This window comes from Laetiporus sulphureus (genome assembly GCF_001632365.1).
Source record: "Laetiporus sulphureus 93-53 unplaced genomic scaffold LAESUscaffold_13, whole genome shotgun sequence".
NCBI lineage: Eukaryota > Fungi > Basidiomycota > Agaricomycetes > Polyporales > Laetiporaceae > Laetiporus > Laetiporus sulphureus.
Window position 1 is genome coordinate 655,935 of NW_024468522.1, and position 21,413 is coordinate 677,347.

At 53.7% G+C, this 21,413-nt stretch overlaps 8 protein-coding genes across 8 annotated transcripts; 5 read left to right on the forward strand and 3 right to left on the reverse strand.

Annotated features, from left to right (window-relative positions):
* Positions 1-120: 120 nt before the first annotated feature.
* On the reverse strand, positions 121-1,628 carry LAESUDRAFT_649988 (D-amino-acid oxidase; the record flags this gene model as incomplete). Its single annotated transcript, XM_040904210.1, has 8 exons — positions 121-202; positions 257-499; positions 560-594; positions 649-1,050; positions 1,111-1,247; positions 1,298-1,343; positions 1,399-1,517; positions 1,580-1,628. 8 exons carry the CDS (start codon positions 1,626-1,628, stop codon positions 121-123), a joined length of 1,113 nt encoding a protein of 370 aa, XP_040765774.1.
* Positions 1,629-2,994: 1,366 nt separating this feature from the next.
* Positions 2,995-4,929, forward strand: LAESUDRAFT_811838 (DUF500-domain-containing protein; the record flags this gene model as incomplete). The annotated part of the gene is made up of 8 exons (XM_040914352.1): positions 2,995-3,058; positions 3,112-3,152; positions 3,204-3,327; positions 3,379-3,479; positions 3,534-3,539; positions 3,600-3,721; positions 3,772-4,741; positions 4,795-4,929. 8 exons carry the CDS (start codon positions 2,995-2,997, stop codon positions 4,927-4,929), a joined length of 1,563 nt encoding a protein of 520 aa, XP_040765775.1.
* Positions 4,930-5,777: 848 nt separating this feature from the next.
* On the reverse strand, positions 5,778-6,741 carry LAESUDRAFT_724513 (uncharacterized protein). Its single transcript, XM_040908627.1, has 3 exons — positions 6,358-6,741; positions 6,009-6,239; positions 5,778-5,952 (listed from the first exon to the last, which is right to left on the reverse strand). The coding sequence occupies exons 1-2, from the start codon at positions 6,703-6,705 to the stop codon at positions 6,054-6,056; spliced, it is 534 nt and encodes a 177-aa protein (XP_040765776.1). The 5' UTR covers positions 6,706-6,741; the 3' UTR covers positions 5,778-5,952; positions 6,009-6,053.
* Positions 6,742-6,893: 152 nt separating this feature from the next.
* LAESUDRAFT_724515 (uncharacterized protein) lies at positions 6,894-10,271 on the forward strand. Its single transcript, XM_040908628.1, has 4 exons — positions 6,894-7,570; positions 7,622-8,033; positions 8,089-9,218; positions 9,277-10,271. Exons 1-4 carry the CDS (start codon positions 6,901-6,903, stop codon positions 10,242-10,244), a joined length of 3,180 nt encoding a protein of 1,059 aa, XP_040765777.1. The 5' UTR covers positions 6,894-6,900; the 3' UTR covers positions 10,245-10,271.
* A 680-nt stretch (positions 10,272-10,951) lies between these two features.
* On the forward strand, positions 10,952-12,596 carry LAESUDRAFT_724516 (D-amino-acid oxidase). Its single transcript, XM_040908629.1, has 8 exons — positions 10,952-11,015; positions 11,069-11,187; positions 11,241-11,286; positions 11,335-11,471; positions 11,524-11,922; positions 11,975-12,009; positions 12,060-12,302; positions 12,353-12,596. Exons 1-8 carry the CDS (start codon positions 10,979-10,981, stop codon positions 12,435-12,437), a joined length of 1,101 nt encoding a protein of 366 aa, XP_040765778.1. The 5' UTR covers positions 10,952-10,978; the 3' UTR covers positions 12,438-12,596.
* Positions 12,597-12,846: 250 nt separating this feature from the next.
* LAESUDRAFT_677274 (D-amino-acid oxidase) lies at positions 12,847-14,643 on the forward strand. Its single transcript, XM_040905651.1, has 8 exons — positions 12,847-12,951; positions 13,020-13,138; positions 13,192-13,237; positions 13,297-13,433; positions 13,492-13,893; positions 13,967-14,001; positions 14,070-14,312; positions 14,368-14,643. Exons 1-8 carry the CDS (start codon positions 12,906-12,908, stop codon positions 14,450-14,452), a joined length of 1,113 nt encoding a protein of 370 aa, XP_040765779.1. The 5' UTR covers positions 12,847-12,905; the 3' UTR covers positions 14,453-14,643.
* Positions 14,644-15,955: 1,312 nt separating this feature from the next.
* LAESUDRAFT_713305 (uncharacterized protein) lies at positions 15,956-18,423 on the reverse strand (the record flags this gene model as incomplete). The annotated part of the gene is made up of 6 exons (XM_040906959.1): positions 15,956-16,069; positions 16,127-16,238; positions 16,299-16,826; positions 16,880-17,025; positions 17,084-17,660; positions 17,723-18,423. 6 exons carry the CDS (start codon positions 18,421-18,423, stop codon positions 15,956-15,958), a joined length of 2,178 nt encoding a protein of 725 aa, XP_040765780.1.
* A 712-nt stretch (positions 18,424-19,135) lies between these two features.
* On the forward strand, positions 19,136-21,101 carry LAESUDRAFT_677278 (dihydroceramide delta-4-desaturase). Its single transcript, XM_040905652.1, has 6 exons — positions 19,136-19,288; positions 19,339-19,535; positions 19,598-19,876; positions 19,929-20,041; positions 20,094-20,373; positions 20,431-21,101. Exons 1-6 carry the CDS (start codon positions 19,258-19,260, stop codon positions 20,698-20,700), a joined length of 1,170 nt encoding a protein of 389 aa, XP_040765781.1. The 5' UTR covers positions 19,136-19,257; the 3' UTR covers positions 20,701-21,101.
* Positions 21,102-21,413: the final 312 nt, after the last annotated feature.

The following is a 21,413-nucleotide window of genomic DNA, read 5'->3' on the forward strand; positions in this document are numbered from 1 at the left end:
AGCAAGAGGAATTTCGAGTAACATTACACCTAGTATACATCTTTGAGCGGTTGCCGCTGCCTTCCCATCGAGACGATGAGACTACCGCTGCATCATTGAAAACATATCACAGCCGTCTCTTCACTTGCTCAGCGCATCTTCCAACATGTTCAAGATTCTGGTCGCACATCCCCACGAGAACACAAAGCCGCTGCCATCATGCCTACAGCTCAAATATTAGCCTTCTTCACACCGGCATTGCGAGTCGGAGACGCACCCATAGTTGTACACCACTGGGATTTTCCGCCCGTGATCCTTGTCGTCGACCCACTCCATGTCCAGCCTGATACCGCCCTTTCTCGCGGGCCGAAGGCCAACACCGACCTCGACGATGAGAGGGCGGAGATCGTCGACCGTCGCCTTGCGCTCGCGGGCGATCTCAGGGGGAGCGAGCTCGGGCATCAGGCCGAGGCAGCGCTGAAGGATGTCCTCGGTTGTCTTCGGACGAGGTACGGGATACCTGCCATCACATGCGGGTGTCAATAGAGATGCAACAAAAAGTACATATGTACAAACGTACCAGTCATTTTGATCCTTCGTGCTGCCCAAGGCCACCTGAGGAAGTCTTCAGATCCTTCTGCGGATCGGTCAAGATGATGAAACACGCACCGTTCCCTTCCTATGCGGGATCACATACGTGATCATCGTGCCACTCGCATCGGTCACCCGCTTGCCCTCCGAGACCCACGGCGCGCGCAGCGTGACGACCTGGCCACGGCTCGGGATAACTTCCGTATCCTCCACGCCGCCGAGCGTGCGCGCGCCGATGCCTGAGCACACCACCAGCGCGTCGATCGGCGCGGGCGATGCGTGCCCGCGAGCGAATACGTCTGGCCCGCCCTCAATCACCTGGCTGATGTGCAGTACGGTGCCACGAACGATGACTCCGCCGCGAGCGAGGAAGCGCGCGAGGAGGTAATTGAGGTAGAGCGGCGGGTCGACCGTGTAGGTGCTGTACGTATAGCCGGACTTGGTGGGGGGGACGAGGGAGTTGATCGGAAGGGGCTGGAACTGTGGCGAAGTTAATAAGAATGATGGTGATGTATACGATCTTTGGACAACAGGACTTACGTCGGGCATCCAGCTTGCATCGATGTCCGTCTTCTCGTAGTAGTACTCTCTCGTCTTAATGCGGCGGAAGCACCCCTCGGCCTCGCTGCCTGGCTCAGAGAGGTCCCACATCACCTTGAACGTGTCGCGTTGAATCTCTGGTGTTTTGCATGTTAATTGAGTTCAATCTATTAGGAAATGCACGCACGTCGCTCCGGCTCGCGAGTGCCTTTGTATATGGCGTGCCATGCGCCCTGGCATGACGAGCCTCAACATCAGTAGGCCGCAAATGCGAAGATACACTCTTACTGCCCAATGGCTTGCATACTTTGCATTGTTGGGATCGCTAGGGAACGTATCCGCGATGATGGTCACGTCATAACCGCCCTTCTCCTGTATCGTCAATGCAACAGTCAGTCCTACCACTCCTAAATCGCATCAACGGAGATCAGGGTCGCTGTAGATCTTGCAGATCGAAGCCAGATCTTACCTGCACCCAGGACGACTACTTTCTTTGCGTTAGTGTGTTGCAGCGACATGTTGTGAGGCCTTCGAACTAGTCAAGTCAAAACGTCTGCGACTGTGGTCTTGATCCACCTCCAGAACCTCTGGCCACCAGTGGCAATAAATACATGTTCGAGCGTCAAGGACGTCACTGCAATGACAACATCTGGTGTTCACATGAACGACGGGATCAGCCTAAGACGCTAACACCGTCGGCCGAAGTGATGCTACCCGAATGCATTGGTCCAGTCATGAACCAGAAGCAGTGGAACACTTACTTACACGGTGTACAACGGTGCGCACCTCAATCCTACTTCCTGACACGAGTATATGCCTCAACATCATCGGCCGAAGCGATGCTATTCATCCGATACTTTCGAGTCAGAAGAGTCCAGTCACGAACCAGAAGCATTGCCTGATGAGCGAACACTTACTAAACTGTGTACAAGGATGCTCAATTCAGTCCTACTTCCTAGCACGAGTGCATGCCTCAAAAAAACCAATGCCCATGCAAAGCGTTCTGAATTCCCTGGGCAGCAAAATGCCGCTGAGTCGTGCGTGCTGCTCATGGCTGTCTCTGCATCGTTCAAGCAAAACAGCAGCTTTGTGAGGTTGTAGAGGGGACACCATACCACAAAGTCGTCGGACAGTCGCATAACCAGAGTTCGCATACGAATCATGTCAAGCACACAGGAGGTCCGTGAGTGTAATTAATACCGCGATACCAGGGATATATTTTCCGAAGCAGGATCCGTACAGGAAACGAAAGAAATGTAGCTCTCACTACTATCTAGAAGTCCATCATCGCAGATTTGCTAGAGCTGCTAGCGAAAGAGGAGCCCGTCTTCCTCTCCGCCAGTCAATAAATGCCCCCTTCCCAGTGAGATAGACATGGAAAGGAGTGATAAGGTGTTGGCGGTGGAAGGAGAAAAAAAAGTTGTGGCTGGGAACTACTGACGTTGTTGGATCTCCGACGCACTCCGACGGTCTCCATCACAGATAATTTAGGCGGCGACGGCGGCAAGCACCGAAATGGCCAAATGTGGAAACCGAACCTCCAGTCCGGCGTGACATTAGCGCTTAGCCTCTGCCACAGCTCTGACTCTCCCATCTGCCCCGCCTTGCTCTTCGAAGACTGTCACAGCATGCAAGGGTGAGGTCTGCGTTGGTATTCGAAACCTCATGAAATGTATCTTGTACTCATATAGCGAGACTCCGAGGATCTGACCCGTGACAATTGCGTTACGTTTCCCTTTCTGAGCTCGTTTCCGGCGCCGGATACGGACGAAACTGACTCGTCATTCATCCGAGGCGCATTACCGCAGTCGACTCCGCATGTGATCATAATTAATTCTGCGCTCACCAACTGGAGGCTCTTTCCCATTTCTACTGCTTACTCTCATGAAGATTAACACGCCTCTACCTCAACCGCTGCCGAAGGAATGTCTGAAGGCTGCCAAAACCTGTGTGTATCGAGGTTCCTGCTTCATAACACCCCTTTAACTCGATTCTCTTCAGTCAAATCCTTCGTGGATAGCGGAAATAACGGTCTCGATGGGGTGCGTCGTATTCGCCTTTTTGTTATCCAATCGTGGCTCACAAACTCGTAGGTCATTCCCAGAAGTGTACTGTACAATGCAAAGGGCCTTGCGATCTTCACCGTTTTCAAGGCGGGTTTCTTATTTTCGGCTCGGGCGGGTGCGGGAATCGTTATTGCCAAGCTGGACGATGGCAGTGAGTATGGCTAGTGCTGCGACCCGGAGGATACCACTAACTACTGCGCAGCGTGGTCTGCACCGAGTGCAATTGGTACCGCAGGGGTTGGTGTAGGAGGTCAGGCAGGCGCGGAGATGACAGACTTCCTAGTCGTCTTAAACTCTCGGTCGGTGTGTACATTGTTCTTTCCGAATAATTTCCGGGCGATGCTAACTACTCCATAGGCTGTGGTGAGTAGACTTATGCAGACATGGCCGGTCCAGCAATAGCAATGCTAACTCGACTTAAAGCGGTCGTTCATGTCCGCAGGGTCACTCACGCTCGGCGGCAATATGAGCATCGCTGTCGGACCACTTGGGAGGAACGGGGAGGCACTTGGTTCCCTTAACACCAGTGGGAAGGTCGCTGCCATGTATGTGCTTATCTTCGCTCCGTCGGACCGATTCCTAAAGCCCTCTGCAGGTACAGCTATTCCAAGACAAGGGGTCTCTTCGGTGGCGTCTCCATCGAAGGTTCGGTCATCGTCGAGCGTCAAGATGCGAACGCTCAGGCATACGGCTATGACGTTTCCGTAAAGGCCCTTCTCAGCGGTGCGATTCCACCTCCGGAATGGGCGCAGCCACTAATCAGGACACTCGAGTCCTGCACGGGCTTGCCGAGCAACCGGCCGTGGGTACAAGAGTTCCGCGCTCAGCATGACGACTACGCCTTTGACAGCGTCGAGAGTCCGCGGCAGGCGAACGGGCAGACGGATTTGTATAGCGCAGACGCGCTGTACACGGGAGGGGGGAGCTCACGGCCGCCGATGAGGAAGAGCAAGTCGCGCAATAGCAGCTTTGGCTTCACGCCCGCGAGCTGGGGCAAACGTAAAGGGTCAGGGTCATACTTTGCGGACGAGTTCCACGACCCGGGCCGCGCGCCGATGCCGTCCGACATCAGCGATGGGCCGTACTCATCGTCGTCACGCTCTACTCCCACAGGGCGCGCATGGGAGGACACGCCCTCGCCCCGATTCACTCGTGCGCTCAACCCCACGACGGGGTACTTTGACACGAAATTTGATAGCGACTTTGCGACGGACGAGCAGCTGCGGCGACATCCGCCACTAAGTATGAACAGGAGGAGGACGGGCGACTACGACGATTCCAGGGTCGGCTCCCCGTACAGCTCAGCGCAGCACACGATGACTGGGTCAGATGTGACGAGCAATCGCAGGGCGTACAGCGCGTATGCGCCACCTGCGGACGAGGACCCGTTCCAGACGCATAACGATGTCGAGGACTTTGACTATGGCGGCTCGGCGAGGACGCATCGGATGAGCGTGTACAATCCGCCGCCGAAGATGACACCGAAGCTTGGGTTGACGAAGCCGCTCAATCCTTCTGAAGGCGTCGCACGTGCGATAGCGTTGTTCAACTTTGACGCCGTGCAGGTAACTGTTGTTGGCTTTCTCTTGGTTGTTGTGCTGAGATGCCATTCACCTAGTCTGGCGACCTGTCATTCAAGAAGGGCCAGGTCATTACCGTCACGAAGAGGAGCGACGATACGAATACTTGGTGGACTGGCAAACTCGACGGACGGGAAGGCATGTTCCCTGCTAATTTCGTGGAAGTCGTGTGAGAGCTTCTCGTATTCTTCTATCTTCCCATGATATCTGTTGTATTCCCTCCCTTGATCTCGTGTACTCTATTTCAATGCTGTGGATACCGTTGTAGCCTCTAACGATGCAGATTGTGTGCGCTATTTTCTACTGTCATCTAGACTCAATGGATATTGATCTTTGGACAGCATGTTCTAATGTCACGCTGTGTTGACTGAAGTCTGAAGGTGACGTCTTGCATCATGTTTTGGATTCTTTGTTCTTTGAAATCCGGGAGTTTTCGGCGACCGCTCGCTGACGGTGTTTGGATGCATGGGTTCGGTGGAGCACCAGAATGGGTGAGTGTGCTCTGTTTCAATTCATGAAATGGGCTGATGGACGACGAGGCGCTGTCGCTGTTTGCTTTCAGACTTGAGTCCACTTATGGCTCCCCAACCGACATAGCAATTCATCGGGAGCTACAGGAGGCCAGTTTTGCATTACGATACTCACGGGTGGCACTTGACGGGCAGTCCGTCCTCCGCTCATCGTGTGCTCACCGATTCCGAGCTTTGAAACAAAGGCGCTTCGGTCTCCAGAACTGATCAGACCGGCTTGCTTGGTGCGTGAGAGCCGTTTCGAGGTTACGTTGCGTTGGGTCCATCACACCACGAAGACGCCAGCGTGGTGGTAAGACGGAACATGATCCGTTTCCTTCCCCAGTCTCGTGCACACGGTCGAGGAAGGGATCACATACCATCAGATTTTGCATTTTGCGGACCGGCGGGCCTCTCTATCCGTCTGCGGGGCAGCAAGGTTGGTGGCTATAGTGTGGCAAGACCGTCGGCTTCAGCCTACAAATACAGCGTACCATCACAGCATGTTAGATCGGCCCTTTTCGTGAACGTACGGCATGCGGGGGGAAGAGCGAATCTACCCGGGGGAGAGCAAAAACAGTCGCATTTTCAAATGTCGGGTCCACGGAGAAAATATCAGGTGGTGATCTAGGAGCTCATGGCCATCTTAAGGGAGCCTCTGAAAAGAGAGTATCAAACTCAAGCCTTGTGAGTTGACAGCGTACGCTTCATGTGCCTTGCTGACGTCGTCAATGCTTCGCCAGTGCTAGCGTTGCGTAGCGAACGTTGGTGCATTTGAAGGCGTTTTCTCAGCCTTTGGGCTCCTTACAACTGGAGAAGGCCACAACGGACTCGCGCGACAACGTCCTAGCCCTGCAATCTGTTGCGTTCGAGGTCCTCGTCTCTTCCGTCCGCTCCCGTTTTGAGGGTCGGGTTGTTCTTGTGATTGGGGTCGGTGATCCCCAGCAGATCGTCCATGGTTTTTCCCGCTCCAGGTAGGCCGGTGGTGAGTTTCGATCAGTTTACACGAGGCCGCTTGTGTAAAGACCACCTTCGCGAGCGGGTCTACTGCGTATCTGCCGAACGTCACATTGAACGATGCGTGTCTTCCAGTGCCTCTCGTTGTGCCGCCGCGCAATCCTCGGTGCCGGAGACCCTCAGGATGGATTGCACTTTCCGTTTGTGGAGCAGCTTCGTCGTCGTCACAGGCTCAAACGCCGCTTGGAACCCGCTACCCGCTTCTTTACCTGAAGGGTGCACATCGTGGCTGCAAGGCGGGCATGCCATCAAACTTCTTGGGAGCAAGGCAGTCGCTTGTACCTGTGACAGAGTTTCTGCGTCACTATCGCCCATCTTCCCTGACACTCTGCATTCTTCAGACGCCGCAATGGAAAGCGGGTCGTTGAATTGTTGCTCTGCCAGGAATGTTGTGGAATGGAGGCGATGTGCAATCACCCGCATATGCTTGGAATAGGTGTTAGATAAAAATGAACCATGCCGAGAATCGAACCGATGCGACGGGAGATTTGGACGTGAGATGATATGCGCGGGGTTCGAAACGATCTGAGCGCTCCGGCGCCACAATTCGCAGGAATATACAAAGTGGTCCGATGTCGCCTCACACCACGTCCTCCTTGTCCGGAACGTCCAGAACCCATGTCCTCCCCGTCTTCGGCGGCCAGCTCATCGACGAGCTCGATGAGCGCGCCATCCCCCACCGCCGACCACTCTCAGCTCACTCCCGAAGAGTCCCTCAACCTCCTCCTCCAGACCATCTCCCAGCACAATCTCTCCCAAAACGCCAATCCGAATCCGGACAAGGCCCAGCCCACCGAACCTATTGACTGGGAACAGCTTTCTGCGTGGAGCAGGAACGAGGCCAAGATGCCAGACTTCTCCGATTTTAACTTCGAGTTGCCTATGGATCTTGACTTTGACTCTAACATGGCTGTCGATCCGAGTGCGTTGCACTTCAATTCTATCTTCGACAATGCGGCTATGTCGTTGCCCACGGACAGCAGCTTCTTCCTGCCTGCGACGAACCCGCCTCCCGAGCTCTTGTATCCTGCCACGGATGATTTCAGCTGGATGACCCAGTCGCATGTTCAACCACAGACTGGAAGACGGCTCAGCGTCACCTCGTCCTCGTCGTCCTCTGGCGCGTCGCTCTCGCCGGTTTCGGACAACGCGTCCGTCAGTAGCTCGCCTCCGAGCGACAGCTATCTGAGCGACCCCGCGCAAGAGCTCGCCCAGAAAGTGCGTCAGATGGCAGGCGTCATGCTTGCAGTGCCTGTCAGCGCACAGGTACAGCAGATGGCTGCCGCTGGTGAGTAGTCGCGCGTTTCCAAAGCTTCGTGCGCGTCTGACACGTCAGAAGGCGGACAAGCGAAGCTTCCGATCCCCCGTCTTCCTCGGCCTAATACCGTGCCCAGCAAGCAGAGTTCACCAAAGAGCTCTCCCGATCCGGAGTCCGCTTCATCATCTACGGCGCCTTCGCCCAAGAGCGAGTCGCCCGCGGAGAGTGCCGTGCCTCCGCCTGTGCAATCAGTGATTGGGCGTCCCAAGACGAGCCATACCACGATCGAGCGGAGGTATCGCACGAATCTGAATGCGCGCATTACCGGATTGAAGCAGGCTGTGCCGGCGCTCCGCGTGCTAGAGGCCAAGGTGAACGGCCAGGAGAATCCATACAATGATGTCGTCGACTCGCGTGGATTCGTTGATGGCGTGAAGGTTGCCCGCAAGATGAGCAAGGCGAATGTGCTCGGGAAGGCAGCAGAGTATATCAGGTAGGTGGTGATTGCTTCCATATCTGACAGGATACTTGAACAACTGTTACCCTAGGGTACTCAAGAAGCGCGAGACACGTCTCAAACGCGAGCAGGATGGCCTCAAGTCGCTCATCGCCGGGCTCGTCGGGGGACCGGCGCTGCTCAAAGAGTGGGAACGCGAGTGGAGGGAGCGATTCGGCGGAGAGGAGAGGGATGAGATCGAAGATGAGAGCGCAGGTGCGGCGAGTGATGATGAGGATGGTGATGGTGACGACAGCGAAGGAGAGGACGGCGAGGAGGGTAGGGCGCGCAAGAAGCCCAAGGTCGCAAAAGTCGCAAAGAAAGACAAGCCACCTCGCCCTGCACCACAACCACAGTTGGCAGTTTCCACTGTTCCTGGTGCTGTACCAGAGAAGCGTAAGCGTGGCAGGCCACGCAAGGTCCCGTTGCCCCCTGCGGTCGCTCAAGCGCCGGCTTTGACGGCGGCGGCGACGCCCGTGGCTGCGACACAGAATGCAGCTCCGATCTTCCCTGTTGACGCGCAGATGCCAGATACGTTCGTCCAGACTTCGTCGGACAGTCAGACACAGCAAACACCTGCCCAACAGTACCTACTTGCGGCGTTTGCATTCTTCTCGGTGTTCAACTCTCCATTGGCATCATCTCGCCCTCATGCACATCCGGCACACGAACATCATGGCACGGTGCTGACGCCTCAGGTGCGACCGCAGGCGGAGGTCCCCATCTATCTGACTACCTCGTCCGCAAGTGGCCTTGGGCTGCATGAACTCGTGCAAGCAGCACATCTTCTTGTGTCAACGCTCGTCTTCCTGTACGTGATCCTGCCTTGGATCTCGAGCACCCTCAAGCGTGCACCGACACTCGGGTCGTACGTCGCGCGCCTCAGAACGTCGTGCACCACTGCGGAGACCTCTGCGACATTCGCGAACAACGTGCATGTGTCCAAGGCGAGGAGTCAGCAGCGCGCTGCGTTGATGGAGGCGTTCCTGGATGCGCTAGACCCGTCCAGGAGAGGCTCAGCAGACGAGACCGCGCGGCTGCGCAGAGCTTTGGGCGTGACCGATGGGATTGTCGGGCTGATGCAGGGCGTCATCAAAGCGGGAAGAGTGGACCGGGGCATTGAGCTGAACCAGCTTGAACAACGCGCTTGGGTCAGATTGGGCGAACTTGTCGCTTTCAACGGTATGTAACCTGTTCGCTCTATGATCGTCAGAAGCTCACAACATTTCCCGAATTGCAGACAAGGTCGGCAAGGCCACTCGGCTTCAAATGTACTGGTGCATGTCATGGCACATATCCACCTTTGCCGCTTCGACAACGGACCTATCAACGCTTGCACTCATCATGCGTCCCGTGTCGTCGTCGAAGGCTGCGACACTGTGGGAGGCAGCTCGCAAGCGCGAGTTCCTCCGCCCCTACGAGAAGATCGTGTTGGACAATATGAGCGTGGACGTCGCGGCTGACTGGCTTGCGAAATGGCAACGCTGGCACGAGACGGAGCGCAAGGGCCGCTGTGCAGCTTGCGAGAAGCGCACACCGCTTGGTGTCCTTGCGGCGATCCTCATCCGGGAGCGCCTACGCAAGCACGCTGCTTCGCTGTTCGTGCGTACCGTTGTACGGAACGATCCTCGGGCGTGCGTAGCGGACGAGTGTGTGAGCGAGTGCGAGGGCTACGTCTACGATGCCGAGAAGGATTACCGCGAGGAGCAGGAGCGTAAAGAGACCGTCCAGGCGGGCAAGTCGATCGGCGGACGTACGGCTGAACTTGCGCTTCTCCTCGAGCGCATCTGGGACACGGGTTTCTGCACGCATGAGGATGTGCTCCCACCGCCGAGGCGCACAAGTGAGAATCCGGACGAGCATGCGGATTGCGAGGATGCACATGACCTTGCGAGCACGGATGAGGCGGAGATCCGGTCGCTGCTGAGTGCGACGATGATCTACCGTCGGATATTCCCGTCGTCGTTCCCTGCCTGCTCGACATCAGTGCCATTCATCCTCTCGCCGCCACCATCTCCCTCTCAGCGGAATGCTGCCTTGCATATGGCGCTCAGGAGTGCGTTGGCATCGCCTGCATTCGAATTTGGAAGCGGTGGTCGGCTGGAGGACGAGGATTTGTCTGTTGCGCTGGAGGGATCTCGGGACCGTGTGACTGATATGCTGGTGGAGTTGGAGCAGTCGTGTAGGAGAGTTTCGACGAGATATTAAACAGCTGTGGTCCGGTCTATATTACAGTGGCCATGTGTTAGTCTTGCTTTCGTTGTAGATTTCGATTTCGTTCATCCTAATTATTGACGACTTTGGCGTACGTTACGTCAATTATCAATGTGTAGAAACCTATATATACGAGTAGATGACCCCTGCTTCCCGATACATTGTACGGTAGAGGCACTGGATTGATTGAGAATCCCTGTTCCCTAGGTGTTTTGCACGTTGAGGCGGGCCGGAGAGGATGGAGTTCCGATGAAGCTGCGACCATCTTCCAGGAACCTTCGCAGTCAGACCTGGATGAGACCTGGACCGAATCGGCCCCCCTATCAGGACAGAAATGGGCTTTTGATAACGACGTCTTCGCTTCTACGGTTCTGCAGGAATCCGCGGAACTGTTGACGTACTCGGTGGACTGCGTATATTGTCGAGCGTTAGAGGATCGAAATCTGCCTGCGGCGACGCGAAATTTCTGACGTGATCTGTAAGTCGGCTCCGCTTATTTACCACTTCTGGTGATTTTTCGAGCGGTCGTAGCTCGTATATCGCGATGCAATTGTGTGTAGGATAGCCGAGGAGGCATCACGTCTCGCTCCGGCCTATGTATGTCTCCTGAGATCCGCCTTGATATGAGCCAAATGGGGCCTTCTGGATCCTCTCTTCCGTTTTTAAAAGCATGTCCGTGGGGAATGCGTTGGCATTGATCTTCGCGATCTCCCAGGATCCTAATCGTTATGTCCGGCAGAAAGAACATAGTGGTCCTCGGCGCTGGTATGTTGTGATCTCTGATTTGACTTATGTCCACTGAATTTCTTATGGCGCAGGTGTTGTCGGCCTTACAACTGCACTGCTGATCCAGGAGAAGGGGGGTTATGATGTGACCATCATAGCGGAGACGTTCCCCAGTGATCCGAAGACCATCAAATACTGCAGCCAGTGGGCTGTAAGCTGAAACGCAGGATCTTCCTCTTTGCACAGACTTAGACTCTTTCAAAGGGTGGCCACCATGTCAGTTTCGCTAATGGCGATCCGAAAATGCAAAGTAGGCGTCATTAGTCGCCGTCTGATGTAGTTACTGAGACACTCGCAGAAATCGACTCGGATACTTTCAAGGTAATGTGGGAGCTCTCTGCTCCAGGAGGGGATGCAGAAGGTTGCTTCCTGCGCATCCACGAGACCGAGTTCTTCTATGACGGCAGAGACGCTCATTTGGACTGGATGCCCGACGTAAGCTCTCGTAGCTTTCTTCACAAGACGCCGCGTAACTGAGACAGTACAGTTTAAAGTCTTGTCGCAGGATGCGCTTGTGCCTGAGGCAAAGACCGGCATATCGTTCACGACGTTGACCTTCGACGGTCCCAAGTACCTCAACTATTTGCTATCCCGATTTCTTGCCCACGGAGGCAGCATCGTCAGAGCCAGCATCCAGCACATCAATCAGCTCATCGAGGGCGGGGTTGATATCTTCCGTGGCCGTCTCACGCCGTCCCCCGTAGACGCGTTGGTACTTTGTCCCGGACTGGGAGCGCGGACGCTGGGCGGCGTCGAGGACCAGGAGATGTATCCCGTTCGTGGGCAGGTCGTGTTGCTCCGTGCACCTTGGGTGAAGTTCGGACGTACAGCCAGTCACACGGAGGAAGGTGTGTGGACTTATATCATCCCGCGGCGTAGTGGAGAGGTGTGTCCATGAACGACTGAGTATTGTCATGTTCTAAGCACCCGCTTTTCAGATTGTGTGCGGAGGGACCAAGTTAGAGGGCGATTGGTAGGTGGGCCTGCTCGAAGCAGGATAATCACCTAATGGTCTTCCATCAGGTACCCAGCGCCAAGACCGGAAACTACAGAAGATATCTTGCAGCGCTGCCTGGCCCTCTGTCCAGAACTTGCACCACCCGAAGTTCGGGCCCAACGCGCACCGACTGTGGATGACCTGCGGGCTTTGATCATTGAGGTTGGAGTTGGCTTGCGCCCAGCTAGGAAGAGCGGACTCAGACTCGAGACGGTTTGGGTTTCGGCCTCTATCGATGGTCGCAAGCTTCCAGCAGTTCTCAACTATGGGTGGGTATCGTTGCCCGTGGTATTGTCTTTGGCTGAGACCCGTATATTAGGCATAGCGGTTCTGGGTTCCAGTCGTCCTGGGGATCGGCGATAATCGCTCTGGACTTGTTGGAGGAGGCGCTAAGAAGCTCATGAACTAATACGCACGCCGTCGGAAGTTAGACCGGGAAACGCAAGATAGTCCGCCGAGACTCGATGGGGCGAACGTTTCCCATTCTACGGCCTGTCCTGTAGCTTCTTGATACTGTTGCTGTGTGATCTCACAAGTAATGCGACGTTTTTGGAAAGAGTCAGAACTTTGTGGCACCACATCGATTTGGCCCAGCGCCGTAACACGAAGCCTCGCACCTCTGTTAGATATCAAGCGGTTCATGTACACATTCGAGGGTCGCTTCGAGCAGATAACAAGAAGCTTGGGGGGACTTCGGGCTGCAGTTGTTGAAACCCCGCTTTCTCGCCAAGAGTTTGTAACGCACATATAAGGATGAGAGGCTAGCATTTCAAGCAGCGAATTGTTTTGTGCCCATATATATCGACCCCTCGACAATCGCCTACGAATGATGATAAAAAGGCTGATAACGATGGTAGTCGCGAAGTACAGCCATGTCGTCGCGTACGCCTGTCAAGAACATCGTTGTCATTGGTGCCGGTATGTCTTGCCTTTGCACGATTGTCATATCCTTTCAAAAAGGAAAACTGACTATACGTCGGTTGTAGGGGTTGTGGGTCTCACCACCGCGGTCAAGATACAAGAAAAAGGCGGATTCAAGGTCACCATTGTCGCGGAGACCTTCCCAACTGACGCGAAGTCAGTAAGGTACACGAGCCCGTGGGCGGTGAGTCATCGACTCCGTCGATCCTGTAATATACCTTGATTGAGGTCGCGTAGGGAGCGTATCAGACAGTGTACACAGGCACGGATGAGCGACACAGAAGTGAGTTAACAGACCCTGCGGACCTGAAGTTGTGATCTGATACAGCTGCTGCTCCCTAGAACTTGAGAAAGAAACATTCAAGGTGATGTGGAAGATGTCTGCTCCGGGAGGTGACGCAGAAGGTTGTCTTCGCCGCCTGAAGTCGTTCGACTACTTCTATGACAAGGCAGATATACCGAAAACGTCAATGCCAAGCGTGAGCGGGACCTTCCTCTTAGATGTGCGGATGGAAGATTTGACGTTTACCAAAACAGTTCAGAGTCCTGCCAGAGGATGAGCTCATACCCAATGCCAAGATGGGATGGAGCTTTGATACGTACACCATCAACCCTCCAGCCTACCTCAACTACCTGTTATCGCGCTTCTTGGCCCGAGGCGGAACAATTGTTCGCGCCTTATTGCACCATGTCAGCCAGGTTGTCGAAGGAAGTCCAACTGTGTTCTCACACGGACGCGCGTCTGCCACCCCGGTGGATGCTGTTGTCGCATGTCCGGGAATCGGCGCTCGTACGCTTGGTGGGATCGAAGATCACAACGTCTTCCCCATCAGAGGACAGACGGTGATCATCCATGCTCCCTGGATCGCAGCCGCTCGAGGAGTAACAGATCTTGCTGTCACGAAAGACACATATATCATCCCGCGACCGACCGGTGACGTGAGTTGGACCATTCTTTCGTCATCCTTCACCATTACAATGATGCTTCTACGTTGTTGTTCCGCGCGCACAGGTCGTCTTGGGAGGAATCAGGGAGCCGAACGATTGGTAAGTGACATTACCAGTCACTGACGAAGGTCCTGGGACCACCGAACTGATGGCATGGTGGTGCGTAGGTATCCAATTCCTCGTCCCGAAGAAACAGAAGATATCCTGCAGAGAACACTTGATCTCAATCCGGAGCTGGCACCGCCAGAAGTCCGTGCTAAGCGCGCTCCGACAGTGAATGATCTACGTCCCTTGATTGTTGATATCGGTTGTGGCCTCAGACCTGGAAGAAAAGGTGGCATCAGGCTTCAAGTTGACTGGACCGGCACAGGCGAGGGAGAACGGAAGATCCCCATGGTCTTCAACTACGGGTATGTAGCTGCACAGATGTTCTCTGCCACATCAGAAGCTGAGGAGGTTTACTAGGCATGCTGGTACTGGCTACGAGTCATCCTGGGGATCGGCGGCGGTTGCGTTGGATCTGCTAGAGGAGGCACTGGCACAGTCTTAAGCGATACGCCGCGTATTAGTAAGACAGAACAGATGTTGAGAAGAATCGAACGCATATATTGACGCACTGGCAGATAGCTGCATTTTGCGGCGAGATTCGTACGCTTTTTGTTGACTTATGCCATAAAGCTTCGTTGTCACGCATGCGCCGTTTTGTTGTTTGAAACAGAGCATGAGCATGTAGAACCTCCTGCCTCTCTGGAGCGGTTATGAACGCGAGGTTCGACGAGCCATCAACCGAATGGCGCTTCGCACGCCCTCGATCATTTTCCCAGCTGCCCAAGCTTTTGCTTAGAATGCGAATGAAAAATGATGAGGAGATATTGAGTTCAACAAATCATTTTCTGAGCAGGAGATCACAGGGAGCCGTCACAGATTACTCACGAGTCCACTTGAATCCTGGAGTCGGGGGAGAAAATTCGGCTGAGATAGAGGATTTTAGTTTCTAATAGATGCGGAAACTCGTTCTCGGACGGCCAAGTGCTGCCCATGAGCGAAAACAGGCCGGTTGTATAACTAATTTATATGTTGGCGCCGAGATCTCCAGTTTCTTGAGCGCGAAAGCGCCAAACGCTTCGAGCATCAAGCAACGGCGTAGTTACGATGGAAGAAGAGCCACAGCGCGAATATATCACCACTGAGTATAACTTAGTTGGAACAATGTTGGTACTCCAAAAGACGAACGACGGGCTAGCGGTTGGTCGACGACGAAGAGAGTTACGATGCGCTTGTGGCACGACGATGGCAACTTAACTTCACGCCACAGCTCACAGCAATGCACCACGTGACCGCGTCTACATAATGATGAATGATGATTGAGTTCGTACATGCGTACAGTCTCGAGTAAATCGCCAACTCCCCTGGCTGCCGCGCTTTCATACCACGCCTCAAAAACGCGCGCTCCTGAAGTCTGTGCTCTCCAAATTCTCGCCACTATTGCTCTAGATATCCGAGGTACTGATAATATTTTACTACTCTGGAAACATATTCTACCATGCATTGCATACGTACTGTCCACACGTTTCCTTGCTTGTTCGTAACAGTTTTCAATACTATCGAACCATGTCCACTGCTGTTCGAGGAGCTGAGCATATTCCCCTTGGTATTTATGAGCAGATCAATCATCACCGTCGAGAATCGACAACCACTTGCCCATAAGCTCATAGCAGCGGGAGATGTCTCCGGGCAGTAGTGAGCGCGCGCACATAGTACTATGCATGAGGTAACATCGTCACCGGGAGAACTTCCCTTCTGGACAAGTTGTCACAACAAAGAACGCGTTAAAGAGAGATGTCGTGAATTTATGGAATCCAGTGACCGTCCCCGACGCCGCTTCATAGGTCGCTTCAAGGACTGATCTATTGAATGTCATGTAAGTTATACAAGTCTTTCTGTCAGTACATGTTGGATGATTTCCCAGACAGGTATTCCAACCTCACTCTACGTGTTTGAAAAAATCAACGCAGCAGAAATCCCATACATAAGCAGGCCATACAAACTTGATTCAAGCCTCAGCGTCATGATCTTTGTACCACTGATCCATCCCCGTGTAAGTTTCGTAGTGTTTCAGAATTTCGACGATCTCCGACGCCTTGAGGAACCTGTTGCTAGCCAGCATCTGCGACAGCAATTCTGTATTTCAGCCCTAACTCCAGTAGCAGATACAAAGACATACAAGGAGGAAAGCTCGGAGCGCGGCCCACCCTGCAGCGCGGTGGATCATTCGCCAGTATTGATCGACGAACTTAATGATGCTATTGCGGTAAGGTTCCATGATGAACTTAGTCCTACATAGCGATCCGGTGAGAGATGGTCACGCCCTTCCTCAACGGCAGTGAGATGCCCACCTGTTTAGCATGATCCACCTGTTCCAAAGAGCCATCATCACTTTGTCCTCATCCCGAATATCATCCATCTCAAAGAGCTCTTCCTCCCTATCCACGATAACCCACGAGAGCACCCCGAACGGCTCAAGCGACAATGCGTTCAGGAGATCGTATATTCGTGGCCCTCCTGGCCTACAAGAGTAGTACTCCTCGGCATTCGCCCCATCCGGGAGATATGGATACTGAGCGGACGGACCCAGCAGGTCGTCAGGCGGGGGAGGAGTCGGGTAACGCTCTGGCAGCGAGCCTCTCGATGGCTGTGCAATTCTTCCCGCTCGAGGCGCGGTGGCTGGAGTGGGCGATTCTGCCCGGAATTTCTTGGGAATGAACACCGGGGGTTCAGGAGAGAGCAACTCTGGCTGGATCATAGGCGGAGGAGACGCAACCGGGGCTGAACCAGACATGCGGAGTGCCTCATCCACCTCATCCACATCCGCAGCTGACGACGGCGTTGGACGTGGCGTCCGCGACGGAGTTGAACGTAGTTCACTATGCACCAGTCAAGACCACTGCAAGCTACATAGAGAAGACTTGAGACTTACTCGAGTTCGTCCTCTTCGTCTTCTTTTTTGAGAGGCACCTGTCCAGGAACTTGGCTATCCAAGTCGCTTTCATCATCTTCCTCATCTTCAGATGAAACATTGTCATCGATATCTGACACGGTGAGCACAATCTGCCATGTTTGTTTCTGTTCCACCGCAGCCGATTAGCATTCATATTCATGAGATCTCCCGAGTAGAGCTTACGCCATTCCGCTCGATTCCTCTCCACAGAACTTGAACCTCGGCATGATCGCATTGAAGATGGAACCGTAACATCTCTCGGGTATCAAAGGACGGATGTAGCTGGCATAATGGGCAATCCCACTGCAGCATATGCCCCTGCCACTCTTCGTAGTCGTACTCTCCTGAGTCTGCTGACGTTACAGTGTTATCGTCATCATCCAAATTATACCTATACAATACGCCTATGGGAGCTTCCGGGGTAGTCTTCGGCTCCATCTTCACTCCTAGCAATTGGCAACGATGCCTGAAGCCTTTGCGGAGGTTTCGCAAGAGGAATGGTAGCTGTCGATACTCTTTCATCCGTGTCGTAGGTAAGGTGAGGGCATCGAGGGCAGCCGTCAGCTGCTCAATGTCCTCCGATTCACTTTCCTCACTTTCTGAATCCGAAGTATCCGGAATTTCTTCCTGGTTTTCGTCAATGACTTTCTTCCGTGCTTTTTTGGGAAACCCGCTAGATTTCCTTCCAAACTGCCTTTCCGGCCTGTCGGTTCTCAAAGCCGACGGTCCCGCACGGTGTTCCATCGGATGCGGTGACTCTCTTTGTGCCAACAGAACCAGATGAGTAGTGCAGACTTTTGCAAGCAGGGACATCGTACATACATTGCCGATTGATCACGTTGGATTTCTGCGCCGAGACCACCCAACCGGCGTAATACAAGGCCTCGTTCCAAGTAAAAGGCGTCTTCCCCGGAAGTTCGGTCGAACGTGTGGCCATGGTCCCTCGCATGCAGTCCTAACGGTGCAGCTGCTACATCTGGCCGTCTGATGGCAGCGGACGCCATCATTCGCGGCGCGGTGGACCGTCCGGCAAAGCCATTCTGTGCACGAGAGCCGTGGCCAATGGATGATGGGCGGGCCTCATCTTGCGTCGTCCATGGCGGCCGCAACGGCGAGGACTTCGTGGTGAGGTCCACATGCAAGCGTGATGGCGGGACATGCGCAGAAGGCGCCCTGAACCTATCCTCACCACGTCCGACGGGGACCTGTTTTGTAGCCGTTAGACGAGGAGCCGCGTGCTGCCTCATAGGCGCGTTTGAAGGCGGATTTTGAGCATGCGCGTTTACTACGCGAGACGTGGATTTTGCAACAGTCCGACGAGTGGGCTGTGGCGCGACTGCGCGCGCCGGCGCCGAGTGAGATGGAGGGCCACTCCGGGTGGCCACCTTCCTCGAAGTGTTGGGACGATGTCCGTCATTTGAAGGTGCATCGGCGCTATGAGGAGTGCCTGTTTTGCGTGCTACTTTGGATAAGCCCGCATGAGTGCTGGCTTCACCTTGTCTGCTGCTTCCTGACGGATTCATGGTGATAATATCAAACGAGAGCCTATTGCGCTCGATCACTGGTAGTTGCTGCCGCCGAAGTGACCGATGTGAGGTTCAGAAACAAGAAGGCACTGCGACATAATACTCAGTACTGTCGTTGGTGCGGACGAGTTATGAACACTGAAACGTTGATCCTCCGAACTTGTCCACCCGCGAGTTGAACATCAGATCCACGGAGGACTTTTCGCGAAACATGGTCCGGAAGCATATTCGGCGAGCAGTGGCCTGATCCACCATGATGAGAAATAGTAAAACATGCCAGTAGCCCAGTGTCGTCGCGCAAGTCCATCACTCTTCGTTTCAGACAAAAGTCCGGACTTCTTTCAGCGCATCGCATATTAAAATTAATGGCATGCATCAACTAGTCCACCATCGTTGACTGCGACGTCAGACCGAAGCCTGGTAGGTTTCAGACCCTCCGCATGCGTCAATCAGCCGGAGGATCAGTTCTTCATCTGTCCACCGGGGCGGCACGCAACGGCTTGTGCACGGAATCCATATTGATGTTCATTACGTCCCGCAGCAACATGCTTACCTGGCGTCGTCAGCAGTATCGTACGATGTGAAAGGGCAACATGTCTTGCCGATGAACTCGAACACTCGATGAGGCTGGAGCCAGTTCTAGCGTGCGTCGAGACGATTTGGCTTTATTGAAAGCGGAAGTCTTTGGGCAACAAAGCCAAACACATTATTCGTAACGTGATCGTCACTCGGTATTTCCGACAGCCTCATCTCACGACAATTTCACCACTTTATCTGCGGTCGTGCTGGTGCTGCGACCCTTCTCCTGCGTAGAGCAGACTCAGCACGCCAATGGTTGTACCATCTGAGAAAGCTGCTGTCGGTGCGCTGCTCGGTTCGCGTTGTCGCCAGCGCCGCACTTACCCGATTTAGATTTCAGCTACTTCGGTGGTGCGGAATCGCTCTTGGAGGGCAGGTCTCCCCGCAGGACGGCGGTCGCCTCCCCAACAGCTAAAGATGATGGCAAACACCATATTGCTCCGCCGCAGGACCCGTCTGATTTTCTCTGGATCATGACGGAGGAGCCGCACCGCAGCCGCCGCATGGCGATCATGAAGGCTCATCCGGAGGTGCTTCTCCCTTATACAGCCTTCCGTGACGCGTCTAACAACGTTCTGCATCATTATCATAGGTGAAAAAACTGATGGGATATGAACCGCTCACAAAATACGTCGTGTTCTGTATTGTTTCGCTCCAAATCGCCGTCGCGTACCTGCTACGAAACACCAAGCCTCTGTCACCGTTGTGGTGCATTTGTGTCTACGTCATCGGCGCGACAGCCAACCATAACCTGTTCCTCGCCATTCACGAGATTTCCCACAACCTTGCCTTCAAGGGAATATGGGCGAACAAGGCACTCTCTGTGTTCGCGAACTTGCCTATCGGGGTTCCGTACTGTGCCGCGTTCAAAGTATGTCCTTCAGCGCGAGTTACTACAGAGGACATGGCTAACATTCATACAGAGATATCACATGGAACATCATAAATATCTTGGAGAAGACGGCATAGATACAGACCTTCCCACCCACGTGGAGCTCATCTGTCTCAATAACGTTCTCGGAAAAGTATTCTTCGCGTCAGTTTGTTCACCTTTTTCTCATACTATATTCATTGACCGCTGCCATCAGTACATTCCAGATATTCTTCTATGCCCTACGTCCGGGCTTCGTGCGCACGCAACGTATCACTCAATGGCACATCACCAACTTGATCGTACAAGTCGTCTTCGACTACGTGCTCGTCAAGACTTGCGGTGTTCGCCCGCTCATATATTTGCTGGCGTCAAGCTTCTTTGCGGGGAGCCTGCACCCGTGCGCGGGCCACTTCATCGCCGAGCACTACGTGTGGGATGGCCTTCTCCAAGAGACGTACTCGTATTACGGCCCTCTCAACATCCTCGCTTATAATGTCAGTGTGCTGTTCAGTCACTCACGCAGCGTTTGTTAACCTGGTGCAATTATCTAGGTTGGGTACCATAACGAACACCATGACTTCCCATCGGTCGCATGGACACGGCTGCCAGCGCTACGTGCGCTCGCACCGGAATTCTACGACACGCTCCCGTCACACCCGTCCTGGCCCATGGTCACCATCAACTTCATCCGTGACCCGGAGGTCGGCATCTTCGCACGGGTGAAGCGTCCGATGAAGGGCAAGGCGCAGCCTGCGCAGGAAACTAAGCAGCCTAAGAATGCTGCCAAGGATGCTAGTGACTCGGATGAGGGGACGGAGTAGGCGAGTTGCGCGGGGGAACATTTTATTTCTGGTGCTCCAAATAGCCCGGACGCTCGATTCTGAACAATGCATTGTATACTTGTGAGTTTGTCTGTGAATGACGCGGTCACATGAAATGCACGTGGGCGCGTCTTGCCCCTCTCGCTCGCTCGGGCTTTCAGCTCATTCAATCTCCATTCCGCCGCAGCATCATGCGGCCTACTCTCCTACCTGACTTGCTACGGACTGGAAAAGATTTCAGAAGGAGGCTCTCTGCAGTGGACAACCTTTGAATCAGTCAAGTTAAGTACAAATACATTTACCAATGAGGTATCTGTGAAGGTCCGGCATGGCTAATAGGCGGCGTAGCGTTACCTGAAGTATAAGATCGAGAGTTGCATTGAAAGGCATTTCTATGTCACCTACATTTAAAAGTTCAGAGAGTTCTTTGACCATTCAATGCGGGCGTGTCATCAAGTCAAGTATATGGGTATGATTGCAATACACCGCAGACATGAAGCGATTTGCACATGTGGCAAATGCTTAGCTAATGTCGACAGGTTTTTTGCCTTTGTGATCTCAATTTGCTATGGCTCCTTCCCACATTCCATATTAAGTATTTGCATATAATATGTTAGAGGCAGAAATTTAAAATCATATATTTTAAGCATTTTCAAACTCACCAAATACATTTAGAATTTGAGTGCTGTTGAATGTAATCATACATTTTTGAA

Bases quoted from the DNA above. Each gene is read 5' to 3' on its own strand.
- LAESUDRAFT_724513 (XM_040908627.1), bottom strand. From the start codon at position 6,705: ATGCGGGTGATTGCACATCGCCTCCATTCCACAACATTCCTGGCAGAG. The intron at 6,240-6,357 runs CTGGAAGACACG...CCACCGGCCTAC, and splicing joins CGGCGGCACAACGAGAGGCA to CTGGAGCGGGAAAAACCATG.
- LAESUDRAFT_724515 (XM_040908628.1), top strand. From the start codon at position 6,901: ATGTCCTCCCCGTCTTCGGCGGCCAGCTCATCGACGAGCTCGATGAGC. The intron at 8,034-8,088 runs GTAGGTGGTGAT...CTGTTACCCTAG, and splicing joins AAGGCAGCAGAGTATATCAG to GGTACTCAAGAAGCGCGAGA. The intron at 9,219-9,276 runs GTATGTAACCTG...CCCGAATTGCAG, and splicing joins CGAACTTGTCGCTTTCAACG to ACAAGGTCGGCAAGGCCACT.
- LAESUDRAFT_724516 (XM_040908629.1), top strand. From the start codon at position 10,979: ATGTCCGGCAGAAAGAACATAGTGGTCCTCGGCGCTG. The intron at 11,016-11,068 runs GTATGTTGTGAT...CTTATGGCGCAG, and splicing joins CATAGTGGTCCTCGGCGCTG to GTGTTGTCGGCCTTACAACT. The intron at 11,472-11,523 runs GTAAGCTCTCGT...GAGACAGTACAG, and splicing joins ATTTGGACTGGATGCCCGAC to TTTAAAGTCTTGTCGCAGGA.
- LAESUDRAFT_677274 (XM_040905651.1), top strand. From the start codon at position 12,906: ATGTCGTCGCGTACGCCTGTCAAGAACATCGTTGTCATTGGTGCCG. The intron at 13,139-13,191 runs GTGAGTCATCGA...GAGGTCGCGTAG, and splicing joins GGTACACGAGCCCGTGGGCG to GGAGCGTATCAGACAGTGTA. The intron at 14,313-14,367 runs GTATGTAGCTGC...GAGGTTTACTAG, and splicing joins CCCATGGTCTTCAACTACGG to GCATGCTGGTACTGGCTACG.
- LAESUDRAFT_677278 (XM_040905652.1), top strand. From the start codon at position 19,258: ATGGTTGTACCATCTGAGAAAGCTGCTGTCG. The intron at 19,289-19,338 runs GTGCGCTGCTCG...TACCCGATTTAG, and splicing joins ATCTGAGAAAGCTGCTGTCG to ATTTCAGCTACTTCGGTGGT. The intron at 20,042-20,093 runs GTCAGTTTGTTC...CGCTGCCATCAG, and splicing joins CTCGGAAAAGTATTCTTCGC to TACATTCCAGATATTCTTCT.